This window comes from Lissotriton vulgaris, chromosome 1_1 (genome assembly GCF_964263255.1).
Source record: "Lissotriton vulgaris chromosome 1_1, aLisVul1.2, whole genome shotgun sequence".
Classification (NCBI taxonomy): Eukaryota; Metazoa; Chordata; class Amphibia; order Caudata; family Salamandridae; genus Lissotriton; species Lissotriton vulgaris.
Window position 1 is genome coordinate 311,377,268 of NC_141685.1, and position 20,007 is coordinate 311,397,274.

At 44.1% G+C, this 20,007-nt stretch overlaps 1 protein-coding gene across 1 annotated transcript in view; it reads left to right on the top strand.

Annotated features, from left to right (window-relative positions):
• The window catches only part of LOC147747101 (vitamin D3 hydroxylase-associated protein-like), a 374,791-nt gene that overhangs the window by 205,200 nt on the left and 149,584 nt on the right, over positions 1 to 20,007 (top strand). The window contains exons 7-8 of the mRNA XM_086952349.1: positions 4,339 to 4,463; positions 16,265 to 16,390. Of these exons, the coding sequence (XP_086808475.1) occupies positions 4,339 to 4,463; positions 16,265 to 16,390 (251 nt within the window). The remainder of the gene's footprint in view (positions 1 to 4,338; positions 4,464 to 16,264; positions 16,391 to 20,007) is intronic.

The following is a 20,007-nucleotide window of genomic DNA, read 5'->3' on the forward strand; positions in this document are numbered from 1 at the left end:
TGTCTTGATGTATGAGCAGGTACTTATCTTGTTGGATTAGAAATTTACAAAAACGTTTAATCTTCTTTAACTGGGTGTACCATAACCCTTTGTACTTAGTACTCTTGCTCACAATAGCCAACATTCTTGTATCTCTCCCGCAGGGACAAAAACGCTGCTCATCCACTGAGTTGTCAAATAATAAACAAACACTATGCATCACTTCTGTACAGCTGATATTAGACGCGTGTTTTCTTGTCCAAACCCAAATCATGTGTGTCACTGTTCACACACTTAGAAGCTTGATATGAGAACAGTTCTTGAAAGAGAGTATTTAAAAGAAGACCGTGAAAGTCTCTCTGTAAAACACTGAAGCCATAACTTAATAGTTCACTCCAAGTTCTCTTCAGATTCAGATCAAATAATGCAGTTATAATTCCTTCAGATTCAGGCCATATCACGCAGCAAGAATTCTAACACCCTAGGGAAACAGGCTGTCCAGATCACACAGGACACTGGTGGGGTTAACCAGGGTGCTCTCATAAAATACACAAAAACAACAAAGCCCCTGCACTGGATAAACAATAATAATGTCTGAGTGACTTCTAGTTTCAGTAGCATAAGTCAAACGTGCACATCGAAAATTCCAAAGTCAATGTACTATATAGTGCTGAAAAAGGAATTCAAATGAAGTAAAGTTCTTGGTATAAAACACCGGTTTATTGTTCCTCTTGTACTGGCCAACACGTGTTTCATCGCAGGGAAACAGACTGCGAATCTTCAGGGCCTCTTAAAGAAAGAACCGGAAAATGGTGTTGTGGCCAACGCCCGAAAAGGGCGAAGTGTGGAAAATAAACGTTGCTCGCGTAGTTCGAAGGTTTCTTAATGTAGTAGTAAGGAAGCCATAACCGGGAGGAGAAGATTTGAAACAGTAGCGCTCAAGTTTAGGTAGACAGGCGGATACACCTGACTGAGTGAATTCCCCCTCCTGTAGTTCCCGGCGCCGTTTTTCAAAGACGGTCTTTGACTTTGGAATTTTCGATGTGCACGTTTGACTTATGCTACTGAAACTAGAAGTCACTCCGACATTATTATTGTTTATCCAGTGCAGGGGCTTTGTTGTTTTTGTGCAATTTGTGTGGATTTTCTGGATCCAACCTTGAGCGGTTACGAGGGATTACCGCCCGCCCTTTTGCCTGGATTTCTATACTCCATAGTAGTATAATACTTTGCGGTCACTTGGGTGCGCGCCTGGCCAATTCTGGAATACCCTAAACCCTCCCAGTTGATCAATATGCTCTCATAAAATACCTTTTCCTCCTCTTGGCTTGAAAAAATTCTTCAGTTGCAGTAGTTCCAATAGTCTTTTAAGTTCCTTAGTTCCTTATTCTGTAAGTTTCTTAGTTGCAGATCTCCATTAAATCAGTCTTTTTTCCACACACAGGTTCTGTACCTCGTCGCCAAAATTGTAATAAATTGAAGTCCTTAAATCCAGTATATGTAACAGTTTAGGTTTATTGTAGATTAAATTCAGGTCAGGTAGATAAATAGAATAAGGTTGTTCCAATTATAGAAAAACCCCACCAGGAGCAGATGGACTTCAGCTCAGCCTCCAGATGTAACTGTTCCTGCTTTCAAGCAAATACAATTGGAACACAGATGACATCATAGAGGCCTGCAGAGATAGAAATGAGAAACACTAAGGAAGGACAAAGAAGAAATGAAAGCAGGATGTAACACCATGCCTGCCAAATTCCGTGATGTGATTGTTTCCAGGGAATTACCTCCACAGCTTAGGCTGTTTTATTTAGAATGTTTGATATTCAGGGTTCCTGCTACCCAACTCCGATTGGATAACGTATGCCCCTGCTCTAATACCAGAGCATAAAATCCACAAGGCTCCAAAAGTGTTGCTCTGCCACATGCTGTATTGATACAATACATTCTTTGGGTATCCTTGCAGTATGGCATTATCTGGCCCCACCAAGACCAATTCACTGTTCTTATTCTGACCGGACACCCTAGTCTTCTTGAAATCTGGCCCTATTCTTTGCACTACAAGGATTAGATCAATACCTCCCTTGAAGAAGTGATCAGAGTTCTGCATTATTAGTGTCTGATTAGAGTACCTGGAAAGGGACGAGGAAGGTCATGTGGGAATAATGGTTTGTAAACACTCCACCAAATTTAAAAAAGCAGAGGTTCCCAAAATTTTAATTGATAGATTCTGCCCAAATATGACCAGCACAGGCAAAGTCAGTGTGGTTTCCTCTGAAACCTCCTTTTCGCTTGACACAGGTTATAGAGATTGTGAGACCTGCAAACTTCTATCTGCATCCACTCTGACAAATCAAGCTTTTCATACTCTTGTCTATTGACATTGATTCACCAAAGTGCCAGGAGCACATTCACTTTTACCTTTGCAGTCATGAGGTGATTACTGGAGGTGACATCACTGGAGTTAAAGAAAATGGAAATACGATTAATTGCATTACCATTGCATGCATTTAAAAGAAATGATTGGCTATATTAGTTAACTAGAAAACTGGTATGATATGCCAAGGGGTATCCATGACATGCCTATGAAAATAATCATCACCTACCCAGATGCAGACATCTTACTTTAAGCAAAGCCAACATTTGCAAATGTGCGCCCTTGTATGCTTAGTTACAGCTTAAATCTCACAGCCATACCCAATGAAAACCAAGATGCTGTTTCAAATGCTGATGCACAGTTTCTGGGGTCCAGATACTTCCTGGAATGCCAAAGCGTAGAATCTCAAATGACCAGATGCAGCATCAAATTTACAGGCACAACTCTCATATGCCGATTCATAACACCTAAGCAAAGCCTTAAGACTGTACACCCAAACATCATGCATCCTTACAGAAACAAGAACTATAGACAGAATACTTTGGCTAATATACTCAAGTTTAACCATGTATGTTCATCGTAGCCCCATAAGTGTAGATATAGCCTTTAATAGAGAGTCCCTCTGCACCCATACTGAGGTAAAACCTACAGCGTTTATCAATACCTGTCAATTTGCATGCATTTTCCTCATGAAGTGTGCAGGGATAAACTAAAGTTCTCCCTGCAGTGTCTATATGTGCAGGTATAACCTCATATGCCTATTGCAGCCTAGACATGTACAAGCGTTGGCTCAAATTCAAAACTGAGGCTCACAGTGCTCGGGTTCAGCTTCAAACGTTCCCAAGCACAACTATAACCTTCAAAACAACAGAGTGCAGACATTCTGCTTCAGCTAAAACCTCAAATGCCCAGAGCAGTCTTGCCAAGTGCAGGTTTAGCCTCAAACGTCCAGCGCTATCTTCTAATGTAAATGTTTCGCTACATTCGCACGGTGCTTGGTGCATGGAAGTTATCAAGTGCTCACTGCTCTTCCCATTGCACAAGTATGGTCTCAAATGCCCATTGAAGTCTACCCAGACATTCTGTTGGATTCAATGACCCAGAGTTACCTCTTGATACTCCATGTTACTCCTTGCCCCAGATGTTGGAGCCTCTTCTGGCGTCTGGCAGCAGCAGAAGATGCTGACCTGACTGCATGCATCAATTGTCCAACATGCCACTTCGTCCTTGCAGGATCAGGTTCTTCGGCCTACTGTGCCAGCTTGTTTGCTTCTATGTCCCAACTTCCAGCCCTCTGTTAATTCAACATTAATGAACAGTAGGGTGTTGGGGGAAGGAGCTAAAGGAGGAATGGGAGTGAGTTATCCTCCACTCCTCCTGTATCCTTATATATGTGTGTTCTTGACTCTTGATGGAATGCCAATATTTGTCTCCATTCGTTGCTTGTAAGAAGAAAAAGCCTATGTGTTTCATTCTATGTGGACCTCTCTGATACTCCGAAGACGTTTGCGTGACTAATAAATAAGTGTACTGGGGTGAATAGCACCATTTTATTGGGTTGTGAATGTACAAGACCAGTGAAATGGGTGTAAAGCTTTATTGGAGGTTCTTAACACATTGTCAGGTTGCATAAAGGTAGATATCCCAAAATCATGAATGAAGGGCAAACTATCCCATTGACATTTTCTTCAAATCTGAACATGCTTATTTTTTAAATCTTAATGTGAGGTTATACGTGTATATCCATTGGATGTTGACTCAAGTGTCTTGTGTCTACTTGTTTCACTCTGGATAAGTTAGTGTTGACTTCAGACACTTCTTTGTTCGCTTCGTAGATTGAGCTGCAACAATTACTGTCGTCAGATCATCAAACTCCGAGCAGATGCTAGTTTGTATTCATAGCAGTACATTTTCTATTATATCACTATGCTCAGGTGATGTTTTTGTTTGTATGCAAGAGATTTTTTTTGTTTGATTTGTTTTAGTTATTTCAATGTTGGGCCCTCTTGCGAGGGATGTGGACAGCGTGGCCCTATGCATGAGAGCCCTCCTGTGTGATGACATGTTTCGCCTGGACCCAACTGTGCCACCCATCCCCTTCAATGAGGAGGTAAAGATATAACCACTCTTAATGTTTCTTTTGATTTTTGAGGCATTCCCTTTTTTGAAAAACCAATCTAGCACTTAATTACATCTTTTAATGCATTTTCCACCAAGGACCTCCTGCCATCCATGCAGAAGCAGTAGTAGGCCCAGCACATTTTTATTTATTTCATTTGTATTGTTTTTAGCAGTAATAACATTTTGATCAGATGTTGCACATAGCAACAGATGTGGCACATGGGCAACGAGTGGTGTATAAATTAAGTTAATTAAGATAAATTGTCCTATTGTCTGAGTGTTGCAGGTGGAAACAAACGTATCGTTCATGAATTAGCACCAGGAAGAGACCATTTACAATTGGTTGGTCTTTTCAGAACTCCAATATGGAGGTCTAGTTCACAGCTCCTTTGGCAGCTTTTCCTTCTTTTGCTCAATACAGCCCCTAAAAGCCTCCATACTCACTTACAGTAACGTTTTACCTCACTCCAGTTCAGAATGGCACTCCTTGTCTACATGCACAGGTGATGTCTTATACAGGTGTGCACATCTAACCTATGTTCTTTGTAATGTGGGTCACCATGTAGGAGCAGCAGAAACACCCACACCAAATATAGATATGATGAAATGTAATTGATAACATACAGTCCTTCAGTGAATAACAGCACTATTCTTAAAGCAGAAGTGATCTCCCTCGTCAGTTACATGAATTCAAGACATAAACAGTCATCAATATGAACCTGCAGGTAATAACAGAAAAAAAGCCTGATAGAACCCTTTCACGCAATGCCGTAGACCCCCAAAGGCGTTTGCAACCAGTACATGGCAGAAGGATGACGGTGTTTGGGCCACACGCAGCAGTCTGCACTATCCTGAATTTGGAGTCTCAGAGATGGCAGGTGATGCTGCATTTTATAGCTAATAAGTTGGCAATCATTCTCATTGATCCACTTGCTAGCCTTGCTGTGGCCATCTTCATAGACTTCGTTCTTGGGTGATGTGGCTATTGGACCATGTGAAGCAAAGGTTCAGCATCTGTGTATGACTAATGCTCATCCCAATGCATCTCCCTTCTGTTCCCTGGAGCCAGTCCAGTGTACCAGGCTTCCTAGGAGAAGCTTCCATCCGTATGAATGCTCTATATCAGGGGTCTCCAAACCGGTCCTGGAGGGCCAGATCCATGCCAGATTTTTTGGATATCCCCATTGAGATACATGTAGTTATTTAAAAAATCTGGCATGGATCCGGCCCTCCAGGACCGGTTTGGGGACCCCTGCTCTATATGCTCATAGCATGCAAGGGTGCCCTGTCCTTCCAGGAAATGTTCCTATCCTTAGCTGACTAACCAGGAAGAGTAACTCCTGCAATATACATATAGTTTGCTTACAAACTCCTTGGCATAAATGCTAGAAAAAGACTACACATTTAATAAGGTCTTAGCATTTGCAGCATGTCTTCACATTTGCACAGAAGCATCTACTAAAGCGACGTTAGCCCTGCATTGACCATGCCATTCTTGTGCAAACAGGCCACTTCATAGTACAACAGTTAAACAACCAACTCCTTCCGTTCTATTACCAACAAAACAATAAATGTCCTGACCTGCAGCAAGCTGCCTGTGTGAGCTACGTATGAGTTGTATTGTCCATGACTTGTGAGTGGCTCCTTCTCATTGTCTTCCAGCAACCTGAGTCAATGGAGATTTTGTTACACAAATCTGATATGGTCTCTCGTATTTCCTCCTCGTGGATTTTTCACAGAATCTGAAATTAATGGAGAAGTACCCTAATCAAGACTCATTACAGACCTGTGGAATCCCTATTCCACTTCTGCTCTCATTGGTGGTGGCATTACTCTCTCGTTCCTGCCATTTCCATCTGACCAGAACAGCTTCAAGCCTCAGTTACTCCAGTCAAACACTGTTTTTTCAACAGTAACGTTAAGTCATTGGGTATGGATAAGATATACTCTATCTTAAGACCATGTCCACCTTCGGGATCAGTCTTACCCTGCCCACGTTCACTGGATTGAGCCAAGATAAATTTCTGTCTCTCCCACAGCTATTTAAGGCCTATCTGCTCATTTATTATTTGGACTTGGAGACACTCCTTTGTTCCATCTTACTTTCCATCCACTGAAGCAGACTCTCCTCTGATAAAATGATTTAAAATAGTTTTTTTTCTTTTTTAAACAATTTTTGTTGGATTTATACAAAAGAGAAAGAAAAGGAAACGGTCGTAACAGTGGACCCAACCACTCCCCCCTGCAGTGAGTCTCTGCACCACACATTTTATGGTATAGAACTATAAGTAATAAAGAGGATTGACACTATTGGAGGTTCTTAGAGTGGAGCGGAGTGACCAGTGCTAGTATGGGGCGATAGAGAATAGGACACTGGGGGATTAGCAAACCTGGGAGAAGAAGGTGGTTTGAGTGGGAGGGCAGGGTATTAGTAGGAAGGGAAGGTGAGGTGATAGAGGAGGCAGAAGGGGGGTTCTTTTATGGTGGGTGTTAATCAGGTTGGGGCAACCGACACTGGTTGGGGCTAAATGCCAACTGTGAGGATGTGGCAGAGGCTGGGGGTGTCATTCAGTTTGGACAGTAAATGCTCCCAGATGTGGGTGATCAGTTGATGGCACAGGCCTCTCTCCTACTGATGGTGGGCTGCAGATTTAGCCCCCACCCATCTACTGAGATTGTCTTACCAAGCTGTGACAGTTGGGAGTAGTGAAAGTTTCTACTTCATAGTAATGGATCTTTAGCAAGCAGCAGGGCCATATCTAGTAGAGTCGCCACCTTACTGTTTTCAGGGTGGGGAATGATGCCTACGGTGCAGGTCTCCCTGGTGATTCAGGGTTGCCGCTAGGCCGAACATCTGGCATACATGTCCGCCAACTAGGGAGATCCTGGAGATGCGTTGAGGGGAGAGGTGGGCTTAATGTAGCACATTAAATGGACCAATAGGTGGCAGGCATTCCTGGAGACCTGGCTGTAGCCGATCTCTTTTTGTGGAGGGCTCTCTTGATTTCCGCATCCTACGTCTCTGAGTGTCTGGAAAATAACCTGGGATAGTGCTGTGAAGGTCCGAGCAAGCCAGCTAATCACCCGTCGGCTCCTTCCCTTCATGTAAAGGGATTAGAGGATGGATTGGTTGTCTGGCTCATTACTCTGAATCCCTAAAAGACCTTAAAACGTGGTGACAACTCCGGCATAAACCAAGAATTGAGCCTAATGAAGGACGTGGTGGTCCTCTAGGACACGAACGATTGAAGCTGGCCATTTTTTAAATAAATCCTTTAGTGTGGTCAAGCCAGCCTGAATCCAAGTGCACTGCTGGCAGTCTGAGATAAAGCTGACCCAGAAGAGGAACAGTTGATACTTCCAGGGTTGCGGGGTTGATGAGCTGCACTGCTCTGCGAAAACATGTGGGGGCCACTTGGAGAAATTGTGGGGAGTTGGAGGCTCCTGGTTCTGGGGAGCAGTCTCCAGAGAAGGGACAGTGGGGGAACTTACCATCTTAGAAATGGTGACTCTACCTATCACGGATAGTAGGAAGCACCTCCAGAACATCACCTGGGAGCAGCCGCTTAGTTAGCATCCAATAATTTAGCATGCAAATATCCAGGTATCGGAAGGAAGTAGGCTAATTGGGCCTGTCAGAATGGCAAGATTTGTCTAGTGTGTTGCCGGAAACCGGGAGAACATGCATGACTTGTGCCAGTAGTTCACCGAACACTGTTAAGAGCCGGGCAATCCGGAAGCACTCAGCAGTATCACCTTAGAGAAAAAATTAGGACGTTATCTATATATAACGAAATAGCTTGTGTGATATCTAGAAGAGTCCTCAGGCTCAGTCCCCACTCTGTTGTCTGAGCTGCCAGGTATTCCATTACGAGGGCGAACAGAACAGGGGACAATGGGCATTCCTGTTATGTGCCCCTGCCCACTGGCACGGAACAAAGAGAGAAGAGTAGTATTCGGTAAAGGCATTGTGAATCTCATTCGGGGCTGGAGGAGGGCATGAAGGGGTCATGGACCTAGACTATCTGTTGTAGGTGAGAATTGTTGTTAAGCAGGCATGCTAACAATCAGCCAGAATTATTACCCTCGAAGTGTGCACGAGTCATGTATCCCATGCAGTCAAGGCAATGCAGGCATTCCAGAAGTTGGGCCGTGTTTACCCGAAGCTGGAAAAACAAAGGGTGCCAGGAGGGATCCTTAACTGCCCTTTGGTCCTTTTCTATTTATACGTTTTCTACTGCGTCTAGGAATAGGAGCAGCAACCTATGCATCCCCCGAATGGCCCAGGAGCAGAAGTCCCTGATCACCACTCTAAAGACCTCCCATTCAACAATGGGTGAAAAGGCTAAGCCTTCTTTATGTTCGAAGTAATTAACAAAACTGTCCGACATTGCATCCCAAAAGCAGGGATCCTCAAGAGCAGAAGGTTGTAGGCACCACACAGGATGGGGTAACATAGCCTCCCCAAATTCACTCTCGGGGAGCTATGGTCCAATAAATACTTGAGAGAAGAAAAGGAGGGGCATGGAGTCAGGGAACCCACCAGCCCATCTAGGTGGGCATAAACATCATGTATTGGGAAGTAGAAAGAGTAGAGGCAAATTCCCGGGTAATGTCACCAAATATTGGCCAGAGACAATTGGCAAAGCCATGCTGCCAGGGTCTGGCAATGGTTGGAGTATTAGGAAGGGGGGAATGGGAACGGTCCAGGGTGGGGTCCAGGATTCAGTCAGTGGCCAAGACAGGAGAGTCCAAGCAGCCATGTGGGAGGAAAGTCAGTGCAGAATTTGTGGTCGATTAGCGTTGGCAAAAAAACTTCTCGGCATCATTGGCGAGCCATCCAGGACTGTTTCCAGCAGGACAAAGCAGCCTTCTGGGTATATTGTCTGTGTCACCACCCTCTAAGAGACTTCCGCCTGCACCCAGATTAGTGTGCCCCAAGCATATGTAGAGAAGTCAGTAGTGAAGACCTAGCCCCTCCAGTGCTTTGCGTTCTGGAGCCCCTCAGCCCTCATGATGTGGGCTTCTTGAGGTAGGGCTATCTGAACTCCACTGCATTTAAGAAAAGTGTGTATTTTATAGTTTTTGCAGGCCGTGTGCATTCCTTGTATGTTTTTGGAGATGATCTGGGGGAATTGATCACCCACCATCTCGGGAGTCATTCGTCCCAATCTGTCCACAGGAGAGTGCTGAGCCCTACAGGGGGTAATGCCGGGGGTGGGAGGGGGCTTAGTTGGAGGGTGGGGATGGGAGTACAGGCTTGCAGAGTGGAACCAAACTGGGTCAAACAGAAACAACCTCAACAAAGAGAGTACCTCAGGCAAGGGCACTTGGCTGACTGCCCAAGCTGTTGAACCATTGTTCCTCATAGGTCGGATACTGGCGAAGCAAGGGCAGCCATAAGGGACAGGCAAGGCTCTATAATGTTGGATAATAGTGGGACATCGTGTGTACAGGGGTCAAAGAGGAACCGTGAAGTTTTCCAGTTGCCTCAAAATTGGTATCTGCAACTGAATCCTCACTAGTACGACCTCACAATGGGATGTCAATCTTAAACTTTCTATCTTCAATGGCGAGTCTTATAAATAGGAAAATCGTAGTAAGTCATACCATAAACCAAAGAACCTGCATGACTAGAGAATTGTATGAAGGTCTCGGTCTAGATTCAATCCTGTATCTACTGTGTGCAGCGCTTCAATCCACCACGTTTCTCTAAGGCGTAGTTTGTGAATTCTATCTCCTGTAGGATTAGCCTATGTGTTCAATAACATTAACCCTGACTGCTGATATATCTTCGCCTTTAAAGTGTTTGCTCCAAGGTGACTTACAATCTATTGTTTGATCAAATTGATATGTTCTTTGATTCTTTCTTTTAGAGGGGGAATGGTTGAACCAACTTAAAAAAAATGTCATTCAAATGTAATCAAGTATACACAAAAGACAGTGTTACAGTTGATGAATGATCAGATTTTAACCCCTTCCATGCTCATGACGAGCTCAGCTCGAGCTAAGCCAAAGGTTAGCCCGTCTGTGCCCGTCCATGCCTCGGACGGGCCCAGGGCTGGCCCTCCTATATGTCCCTCTGTCCCCCTCAGACGCCTGTGAGGCGCCATTAGATATTCAAGAAATGCGCTTCTGAGGCTGAAGTCCACCCCCTGTGATGCTCGATGCAGCCTAGCTGGGCCGGACTGTGAGGTGCAGAAGTGCACGAACTGCGGTTTCGTCCCTGTGCTAACAGCCATTCGAGCAGATATCAGGCTTGGTCCCACTTTGGTTAGGGCTGGCTTGATTAATGCCAGATCCTTGTCTAAACATACCGATGACATCTTTGATATTATGGGCGATGGCGAGCTGGAGCTCCTTTTTATCACGGAGACATGGCTTAATGGCTCGTGCGCCCCTAGTATTGAACTTGCTGTTCCTAGAGGTTTTAAAATTGTTAGGGTAGACCGCCCGACGGGCAGGGGAGGTGGCTTAGCCATTATTCACAGAGAGGGATGGAGCCTTTCCACTGAACAGGCTGGTGGTTTGGCGGACGGGGAGGTGCCCCACTTCTCCCTGGTGATTAATCCTCACTTTACCCTGGGGGGGTCGCTAGTCTATAGACCACCAGGATATGCTGGTGCCTTTATTGAGTCACTGGAGGAGTGTATAGTGCCCAGAGTCTTGAGTTTTTCAAAGTACCTTTTACTGGGGGACCTTAACATCCACATGGAGGCCAATGATTCATCTATGGCCAGCCGCCTGGCAGAGATCTTGGAACTGGCCCAACTCAAACAATGGGTGGAAGGTCCGACTCATGTGGGGGTCACTTACTCGACTTGGTTTGTTCCAACTTTCCCATTGTGGCACTTAGGTCGGATAGAGTGACGTGGTCCGACCACAAGTTGGTCAGTTTTGCCTGGCAGGTGGATGGACTCGATAGAGTGAGCACGGGTCCGGTCCTGGACCTCCCTCCAAAGATCAACATTGCCTCCTTGAGCGAGCCTTAATTAAGTCCCGACCAATAATCAGCGGGGAGCTGGTAGAGGCGGTTAGTAGCTTTAATGGGTGGATGGAATGTGCGGTCAAAGAATCCACAAAGCCTAATGCCCCGTCCCGACCTCGCTGCATCCCTTCTCAGCCATGGTTTTCGCCCGATCTAAGGGATTTGAAACGTGGCTGCAAGAAATTAGAGCGGGCTTGGAGACGAGACTATCAGCCAGAGGCTAAAGCAATCCTGAGGACTGCCCAGAGGGAGTATTATGCCGCCATCAGATTAGCTAAGGGTGGTTACTATGCTGGGAGGATTGCTAAAGCTAGTAACAATAGCCGTGAGATCTTTTCAATTGTTAAAAGCTTTTTATCCCCTGTGGCAGACTCACCATTGCTTCCCTCTTCTTCTCAATGGTGTGAGGAGCTATCCTGTTTTTTCAGTGAAAAAATTGAAAAAATTCAAAGGGATTTGCTCGCTGCCTTGCCCACAGGCAATATTCTGATGACTACTGTCTCTCAAACAGTTCACTGCCCCTCACAGCAGTTTCTGGATTTTTCAGTGGCAGAGGAGTCTGATGTCCAGGCTCTCCTTCAGTCCCTGAAATCGGGCTCACCTTCTGACCCTTGCCCTGCCCGGGTTCTCTCTGGAGTGGCGTCTACTGTATGTACTGATGTCACCCAGATTGTGAACCTTTCACTGTCTTCTGCCACGGTTCCGGGATGCTGGAAGCAAGCTATGCTGCTCCCTTTACTGAAGAAGTCAGGGCTTGAGGCTACGGTACCGGGAAATTATCGCCCTATATCTTTGCTACCTGCCCTGGTGAAGATCTGTGAGAAGGTGGCTTTTCGCCAACTGGACAGCTATTTCGAAAGATCCAATGCCCTGCACCCGGCGCAGTCAGGGTTCAGGGCGGCCTTTAGCACAGAGACAGCTTTGGTGGAGGTGACGGAGGCCATTCGAGAGTGCTTGGATGGTGGCGGCAGAGCGGTCCTGATTCTTCTGGACCTCTCTGCCGCGTTCGATACCGTCCCCCATAATCTCCTCCTTGCTAGACTGTCTGAGATTGGCATTGGCGGCAGGTTACTGGCTTGATTGTCATCCTTCCTTTCTGATAGGACGCAGCAAGTATGGATGCCGCCGTTTGCCTCAAAGGCCAAACCACTCTGCACGGGGGTCCCTCAGGGCTCCACTTTGAGCCCGTTGATGTTTAACGCCTACATCACCCCTGTGATATACCTGGCCGAACAGCTTGGGGCTAAGGTCATCGGATACGCTGATGACACCCAGCTGCTCTTTACCTGGCCGGATGACCAGCTGGATACAACGGCTGTTCACCTCTGTCTTTCCTCGGTGTTTCATTGGCTGGCGATGGCCCAGCTTAAATGCAACGAGGATAAGTCAGAGGTCCTCTTCTATGGGTCCTTCCCCTCCAACTTTAAGAATGAGTTGTGGCCCCCGGATTTTCCTAGTCCCAAGGTGATGGGAGGCCCGGCTAAGAACCTCGGAATTTGGTTCGGAGAAGACCTCAGATTTGAGGACCATCAGCCCGATTCATGAAACGAAATTGCGCTCGCAAAGGGCCAGATTCTGAGAATCTGGCCCTTTGCGAGTGCGATTTTTGCATTTGGGATTCATCATCACAAATGCAAAAATCGCTATTTGCGAAATCGCATATTTGCGAGGAATTGGATTTAAGGAATCTCTAATAGAGATTCCTTAAATGCAATTCATCACCCAATTTGAAATTGCGAATTCGCAATATTTGGTCGCAATTTACCACGAAATCTGACTTCGTGGTAAATTGCGAAAAAAGAGTAAAAAGCAATTTAGTGCATTTTTTTCTTTTGCATGTTACACACACACATGTCCTTTGGACATGTGTGTGCGCAACACCTGTTAGAATTTGCATTTAAGGGGTGCTGCAGGGTGTCCTTTGGACACCCCTGGCACCCTTTAAATCGCTATCTTATTTGCGATTAGCAAATTGCTAATCGCAAATAAGGAATAACTCCCCATTCATTCCTATGGGCCAAAAGGCCCATAGGAATGAATGGGGAGTTATTCCTTATTTGCGATTAGCAATTTGCTAATCGCAAATAAGGAATGTGTAGGAATCGCATTTAATTTTGCGATTCCTACATGAATCCCGTTTTGCGAGTCTGTAATAGCGATTCCTTATGAATCGCTATTACAGACTCTCAAAACCGGTCTTTGATGAATCTACCTGCATATCAAGAAGCTGTCAGGGACCTGTTTTGCTACGCTAAGGGCGTTAAGAAAATTCTTCCCTCTGCTGCCCAGAGAAGCTAGGGAAACGGTTGCGCGTGCCCTCATCTTGTCCAGATTGGACTATGCTAATGCATTGTTTTGTGGTATCCCGGCGTATCTGGTCAAACGACTGCAGGTTGTCCAGAACGCCGCGGTCCGCCTTTTGTTTAGCATTCCGAAATGGCAGAGCGCTCGGTCACACATGCGCGCACTCCACTGGCTCCCTGTAGCTCAGAGAATTATGTTCAAATCTCTTGTGCTGTCATTTAGAGCTGTCCACGAGCTAGGCCCCGGCTACCTGAGGAAGCGCTTCTCTTTCTACACTCCTTCTCGCTGTCTCAGGTCAGCCTCGCTGGCCAAACTGACTCTTCCCCGCTATAAGCGGGCTAGGCTGGGCGGCCAATCTATTTCTTTGGTAACTACGAAGGCTTGGAATGCTCTCCCTCTTCATTTGCGTACCGCCCAGTGTCTATCCAAGTTTAAAAAGGATCTCAAGACCCATCTGTTTGTTTGTCAGGTCTAGGCTGTCTCTCTGTGTTATGTTTGGTCACCTCCGCAACGCGCCAGGATACTCCCCAGTAGCAGAGCGCGCTACAAAACAACCTATAACCTTATGACAAGGTGAGCTCGTCATGAAATAATGCCTTTCAAGCTTTTCCAGCACAGGACGGGAAAAGCCATAGCATGGAAGGTGTTAAATAGTTTACTGCCATCTTGACTTGGAAATTCTGTTTTTGTCTGAAATGTACTGCCAACATACACGGTTATTACACTTGTAGCACCCACATGGTTTTTCTTGTAGCCAATTGGTTATTTCACTCTTTTGAAATGTAATGCTATCACTTGGGATAAGTATATTCTTGAGGGTTTGTGCTCTTCTGAAGTTAACCAATGGTTTTGTCGTAAAAGCGTCATGTATATCTTCATCTTTTTTTAGAATTGCTTAGTGTTTTTTGACAATACTATATATCTTATTGTTTTCCGCATTGAACTTAGTACTAAACCTTATTTGTTGACTTTTATTTGATTTTTTTCCCGATCCCCCCTGAGAAGGGTGTGTAGTGGCACTTTCTAGGCTTGTCTGGCTGATTCCAACAGTATTTTCTGAAGGGTAACCTCGCTACCCAAATCTATCAAGAGTGCTCCGTTCTTCTAAGCAATAGTCCTCTCTATTTGCACAGTTTCTCTATGTCTGATGATCAACAGATAGGCTCTGACTAAGGGACTGGTGGAACCCTCAATCAAATTACAAGAGAAGGATTTTTTCTATTGTGAGTAGTGCTTTTTTGGTCTAATGTTGCAATCTATGCATTGGTTCGCTGGGCAAACGGGAAAACCTGAATGGAATTTGGCTTAGAATTTGTAAAATCAAGTACTTGTATGTAATAATCAAAATATAGTATGTATAGTCAGGTAAATTGCAGGATCCATCTGTGAACGAGCTTAAAAATTGTATATTGGTAGGGATATTCTTATAACTTAATGTAGCTGATGCTAATCATCTGATTTGTCATACATTTTTAAAATATTAGCTATGTTTAATTTGTGTTGTTTCAACCCTGAAGAAGCGGCTTAGTTCGCTTGTTGGCTGCAGTTTGCTACAGCTAAAGCTTTCTATGGATGCAGTTATTTAGAAATGTAGTCCATGGATAATTGTGTTATGTCAGATCATTGTGTTATTTGTGTGCTTAAATGTGTTAATTGTTTATCATTTCAAATAAGATTTCTGATATGATTAACAATGAAAGAGACTTCAACTACTTAAGTATACTATTGAATATTTGTCATTAAGCACTCGACAAACATTAATATCTCTTTAAATGAGGCCGCCTGTAAGTTTGGTGGACAAAGTACTCTGCCATGTTTGCAGCAAAGTATCCATTAGCGTTAAACTCTAAGCTAGCCCCCATGATCCTTGTTTATTATTTAAGATCCCATAAGACCCCCTACCATACACACAAACACTATTGCTCGGGGTTCCTGGAACTGAATCTCAATCAATGTAGGGCCCAGGAAGACATCTTGGAGAATTTGTCCCAGTGCTTCATAAATGCATGGCAGATGTTAAGTACTAGTTCTGATGCAACATACCATATCTTGCTCTAGCTTTAAGTAGTTCTTTTGTTCTGTGTTTTATGTTAGATGTTCATTTTGATGTCTCAGGTCTTTGATTCTGTTTCCAATCGTATGGGTAGTGCTCTGATACTCTTGGGTCATGTTCACGCTTTATAAAACACACAAAACAAAAATACCCCCAAAGCAGAGGGTGCTACTATGATAGAGCACTCTAGATTGTGATTCTGGGTCTGTGGACCAAGCCAGTCAGTGGGTCAGCCCCCATTACCTGATAAGTATTTTTTTTCATTTTGCTTGGGTTTACAGGACACTAAGCTCTCTGCAGGTTTCCTTGTCTGGGAATTGCACGGCTACATCAAACTCCTATCAGCAAGCATCAAAAAGTTTGACAAATTTCAACTGAGCGTTCTACCGTGTCACTTTTTAGGCCAAGCATAATTCATGCCTCATACACTGATTTTTTTTTTCAGGTATTCTCCAGCCCCCGGCCCCTGCGAGTGGGGTATTATGAGACAGACGGCTTCACCATGCCTTCTCCTTCCATGAGGCGCGCGGTGCTGGAGATGAAGCTGGTGCTGGAGAAAGCTGGACACACGGTGCGTATCTGAAAGAGCCTTCTCTTTTTAGGTTTTACCTAAAGATATTTTTAGCTGTTTAGTCAACCTCGTGTTTTGTCAAAAATGTATATATTAAAAAAAAAGTACAAACAGGGATCCATTCAAGGGTCACTTACCTTTTGCACCAGCTCACCGAGTAGAGTGCATGAGGAAGATTTGAGTGCCAGAACTGGTAGGTCAATCTCTGCTTTTATATATACTTTTATATTTGTTAATTATTTCTGCAACCAGTCATTTTTTGCTGTTTTTTTATTCAAATATACGCATGCTAACGTTAGAGTCTTGCATTTTTAAACCTTTATATTACTTATGTTTTGTATTCCTATTGCATGGGTTTGCATAAATACATAAATAAATAAAAATATTACGTTTGCCAATTCCAGATCTTTTAGGTCTGCAATGTGTGTCTGTCTTCAGACCCAAATGTGTTTGAGTGAGACATCAACAGTCACATCAGTGAAAGCTATGTCATAGTTACTGTCTGCTATAAGGTATATGCGAAACCTCCAAGTAAAAGTTTTTATAATGTTGCATATAGGCATTCGAAATGACGTTTTGGTGGCTGTTGATGCAATCAAAAGTTCTATCCAAGTTAACGCTTTATTCAGCTTCAATCGTTTCAGATATTTGATAGAGAGTGGACCTTCCGCCTAGAGGCTGAGGAGCTCTTGCCATAGAATGTTGTTATTGTTGCAGTGGCATCTAGGCATGGTGTGCTTGATGTACAGCTGGGTGGTGCAGGTAGTCATTTTAGGACCAGATGTTAGCAACCAGTCCATGACAGTAGCCCCTGTCGTGGACTAGTAACAGTCCTACAATCAATCCTTTTTCCTTTTACTAGTTTACAATTGGTGGCAAAGGGAGATGAAGGAATTTACTAAATATAGTACCAGAGCTGAGATTAAAACCCAGGTCGATGGCTGAGATTAAAACCCAGGTCGATGACTGTTCCTGCTATTTTTGATGCCCTGGGGAAAGTGGGAGGCCCCTCTATTTTTCATCCGACAAGAAATCACAGTAACTTCACAGGAAGTGACATTACTTGACATCTCCCCCTCTTTGATAACATTGAACCGTCTTTACAAGGAGTCTCTTCTCTGGGCATCAGTAAATTTGGTAAAAACATAAATAGTAAATAATGTAATGAAATAAATACCTATATTGTGTTGCTCCATTAAGTGAACATTTATTGCATTAATCTCACCAGATAGAACGGCTATGCCAAGCACTTTTTCTGACGGGCTGATGGGGCTAACACAAAGTCAATCACATGCAAGGACCTTTCCTCAAAGGGAGGTTGAGCTGGGGAGAGTAATAACTTAATAAGTTGTATTTTATATAGACCTTCATATTGTACTGTTTCTTTAAAAAAAAAAAATCTTTTTATTCGCATTTTGCATGTTTTTAGATAGACAATCCGAGCAATGCCCTTTCATTGTGAATGAATGTTTGTCAGTAGCACAGAATCAAGCTCTCAACATAGCAAATAAATGACATAACATTGACTAGAAGGAGTCCAAAGACCGCGCCTATCAGGAGGTTCATCGGAGTCAACAAGTCATACCACTGCTCGGTGTGTAGATACGTCAGATATGATATTGTACATCTGTTTCTGAACAATGTAAGTTGTAACTAAGAGATGCCACTGTTACTGATTTTATGACTGAACTTGCCTTGCAAGATTCCAACTCATAACCTTCAGAACACTTGTGAGTAGTTTGACTTCTGGGAGCCTTCTGCTCACTGAGCCATCCTGCCGGAAGTAGACCTGTTTCAGGCAGCTTGCCATTTGATCAACTGTTCCGCAAATTCACTAGACGTTTTTATGGTCATTGATCTAACAACCTTTGGCAAAGCCAATCCGTCTTTCTTCTGAGACCCATTGGTTTTTTCTAATCCTGTTGGGCAAAGCAGTATAGCATCGGCAAAAGAGAAAACAAAGGACCGCGTCCCTTTGCAGCGGTGTGCATGCATCTTTACACATACAAAATGACAAGGAAGACATTCTTTCAATTTACAGATCTGAGATGGATTGGTAAATAAAAGAAAGAAAGAAATAGTGCAAAAAATCCCTTTTGTAATGGTGAGGGGCTTGGAGCAATTTGCTGCCTGGTCCTCCACCAAAAAAAAATGTCCATATTTCCTTTAAAAAAGCTGGGTATGAGGCGTAATGGAGGATTGGGTGAGGGGAAGCAATAGGGAGTGTGTAGAGGAAGAGCAAACAGCACACAAGGGAGAGTGACACACAAGTCAGAAACATTGAGCATTGGGAGGGCTTCTGTTTGGCTGGGAGGAGAAGCACACGAGAGAGCCTCCAGCAGTGGAGAGAGAGCAACATTGAGTGCGGTTATTGAACTACTCAGTGACTTGCAATATCCCTAAAATGTAAGTAATCTCTTATACACGGATATACGTGTATCCCTTATAGAATCAGCTATCTATTTAACCATTATGTCTTGGCGTTTACCACTCCTTTTTATCTCACATCTTCATTGTTCCTTCCCCTCTTACTCTTTTGTACTTCTTTTTATTTCACTGTAATCTTCTCTTCTGTCTTTTTCCTTCCTGTTCACTAGTCTGTTCTATCCCATTCTCCTTGCCTCTTCCTTTTACTTTCACCACTCTCTTACCCCTCCCTCTTTCCTATTTCTGTTCTTTTGCTATTGTTTTTTCTTCCCCCATTGCTATTGCCTCTTTCATTTTAACCTCTTTTCTTCCCTGTTGCTTGTCTTCTCATATGCCTCACCATCTTACTGGTGTCTCTTCTTTATCTTGAATAATCTTCCCACCTGTTCTTGTTTCCCTTTCTCCTTCCTGACCTCTGTTTCTTGATCTCAGTCTTTTGTCCGTCTTTCTTTTCAGGGTTTCTTTTCAACACCAGTCTCTTCTCCTGCTTTTTGTACTTCCTATTCGTTCCCTCTTCTCACCTCATGGTTCTCCATCCTCCAGTGTTCACTCACCCTCCATTCTGAGGCTGACTGAGCTAAAGACCCCTCACGAGGAAGGAGCACGAGGCCTTTTAAAGAAAGGCCAGTAAGGATGGCACGAGCCAGTTACTAGTTAGTCAGGACCTTACATGAGACTTGTAATGTGAATGACTCCAATCTGGTACAGCGGAACATTCAGGGACAGTGTAGTATTCTGAGTTGTATATTTATGTTCCTGTATTTCACTGCATCTAGCTGCTCAGCCAGCGTGAGTGTTCCATGTAAGAATGTTGGTGTGATTGACAAGTATGGAATGCTTGGGTGTTTGGTATGAGAGTTCGCAGTTAAGATGGGCTGGGCAGCTACTACAGACAGGTTGGACGGATCATCTGTGGAGGGTGAGATGGAGGAGGAATCATGTGAGTGCCATGTGAGTGTGTCATGGTTCTGCAACTGCAGTCCAGGCAGAGCCATACCATGACACATTCGCCATCATTTAGATTTTGCCCGACACACCACAGTGACTGCTGTGCAGAATAGGTTACAGTGCCAAAGCCAGACATTGTTTGACAGAGGCATGAATTCCCCCATCAGTCCACTGATACTGTGGTGTTCTTCCACCATTTAGAGCGGGTCACAACTGGCCACCATTTTTGTCTAGTCGTCCCC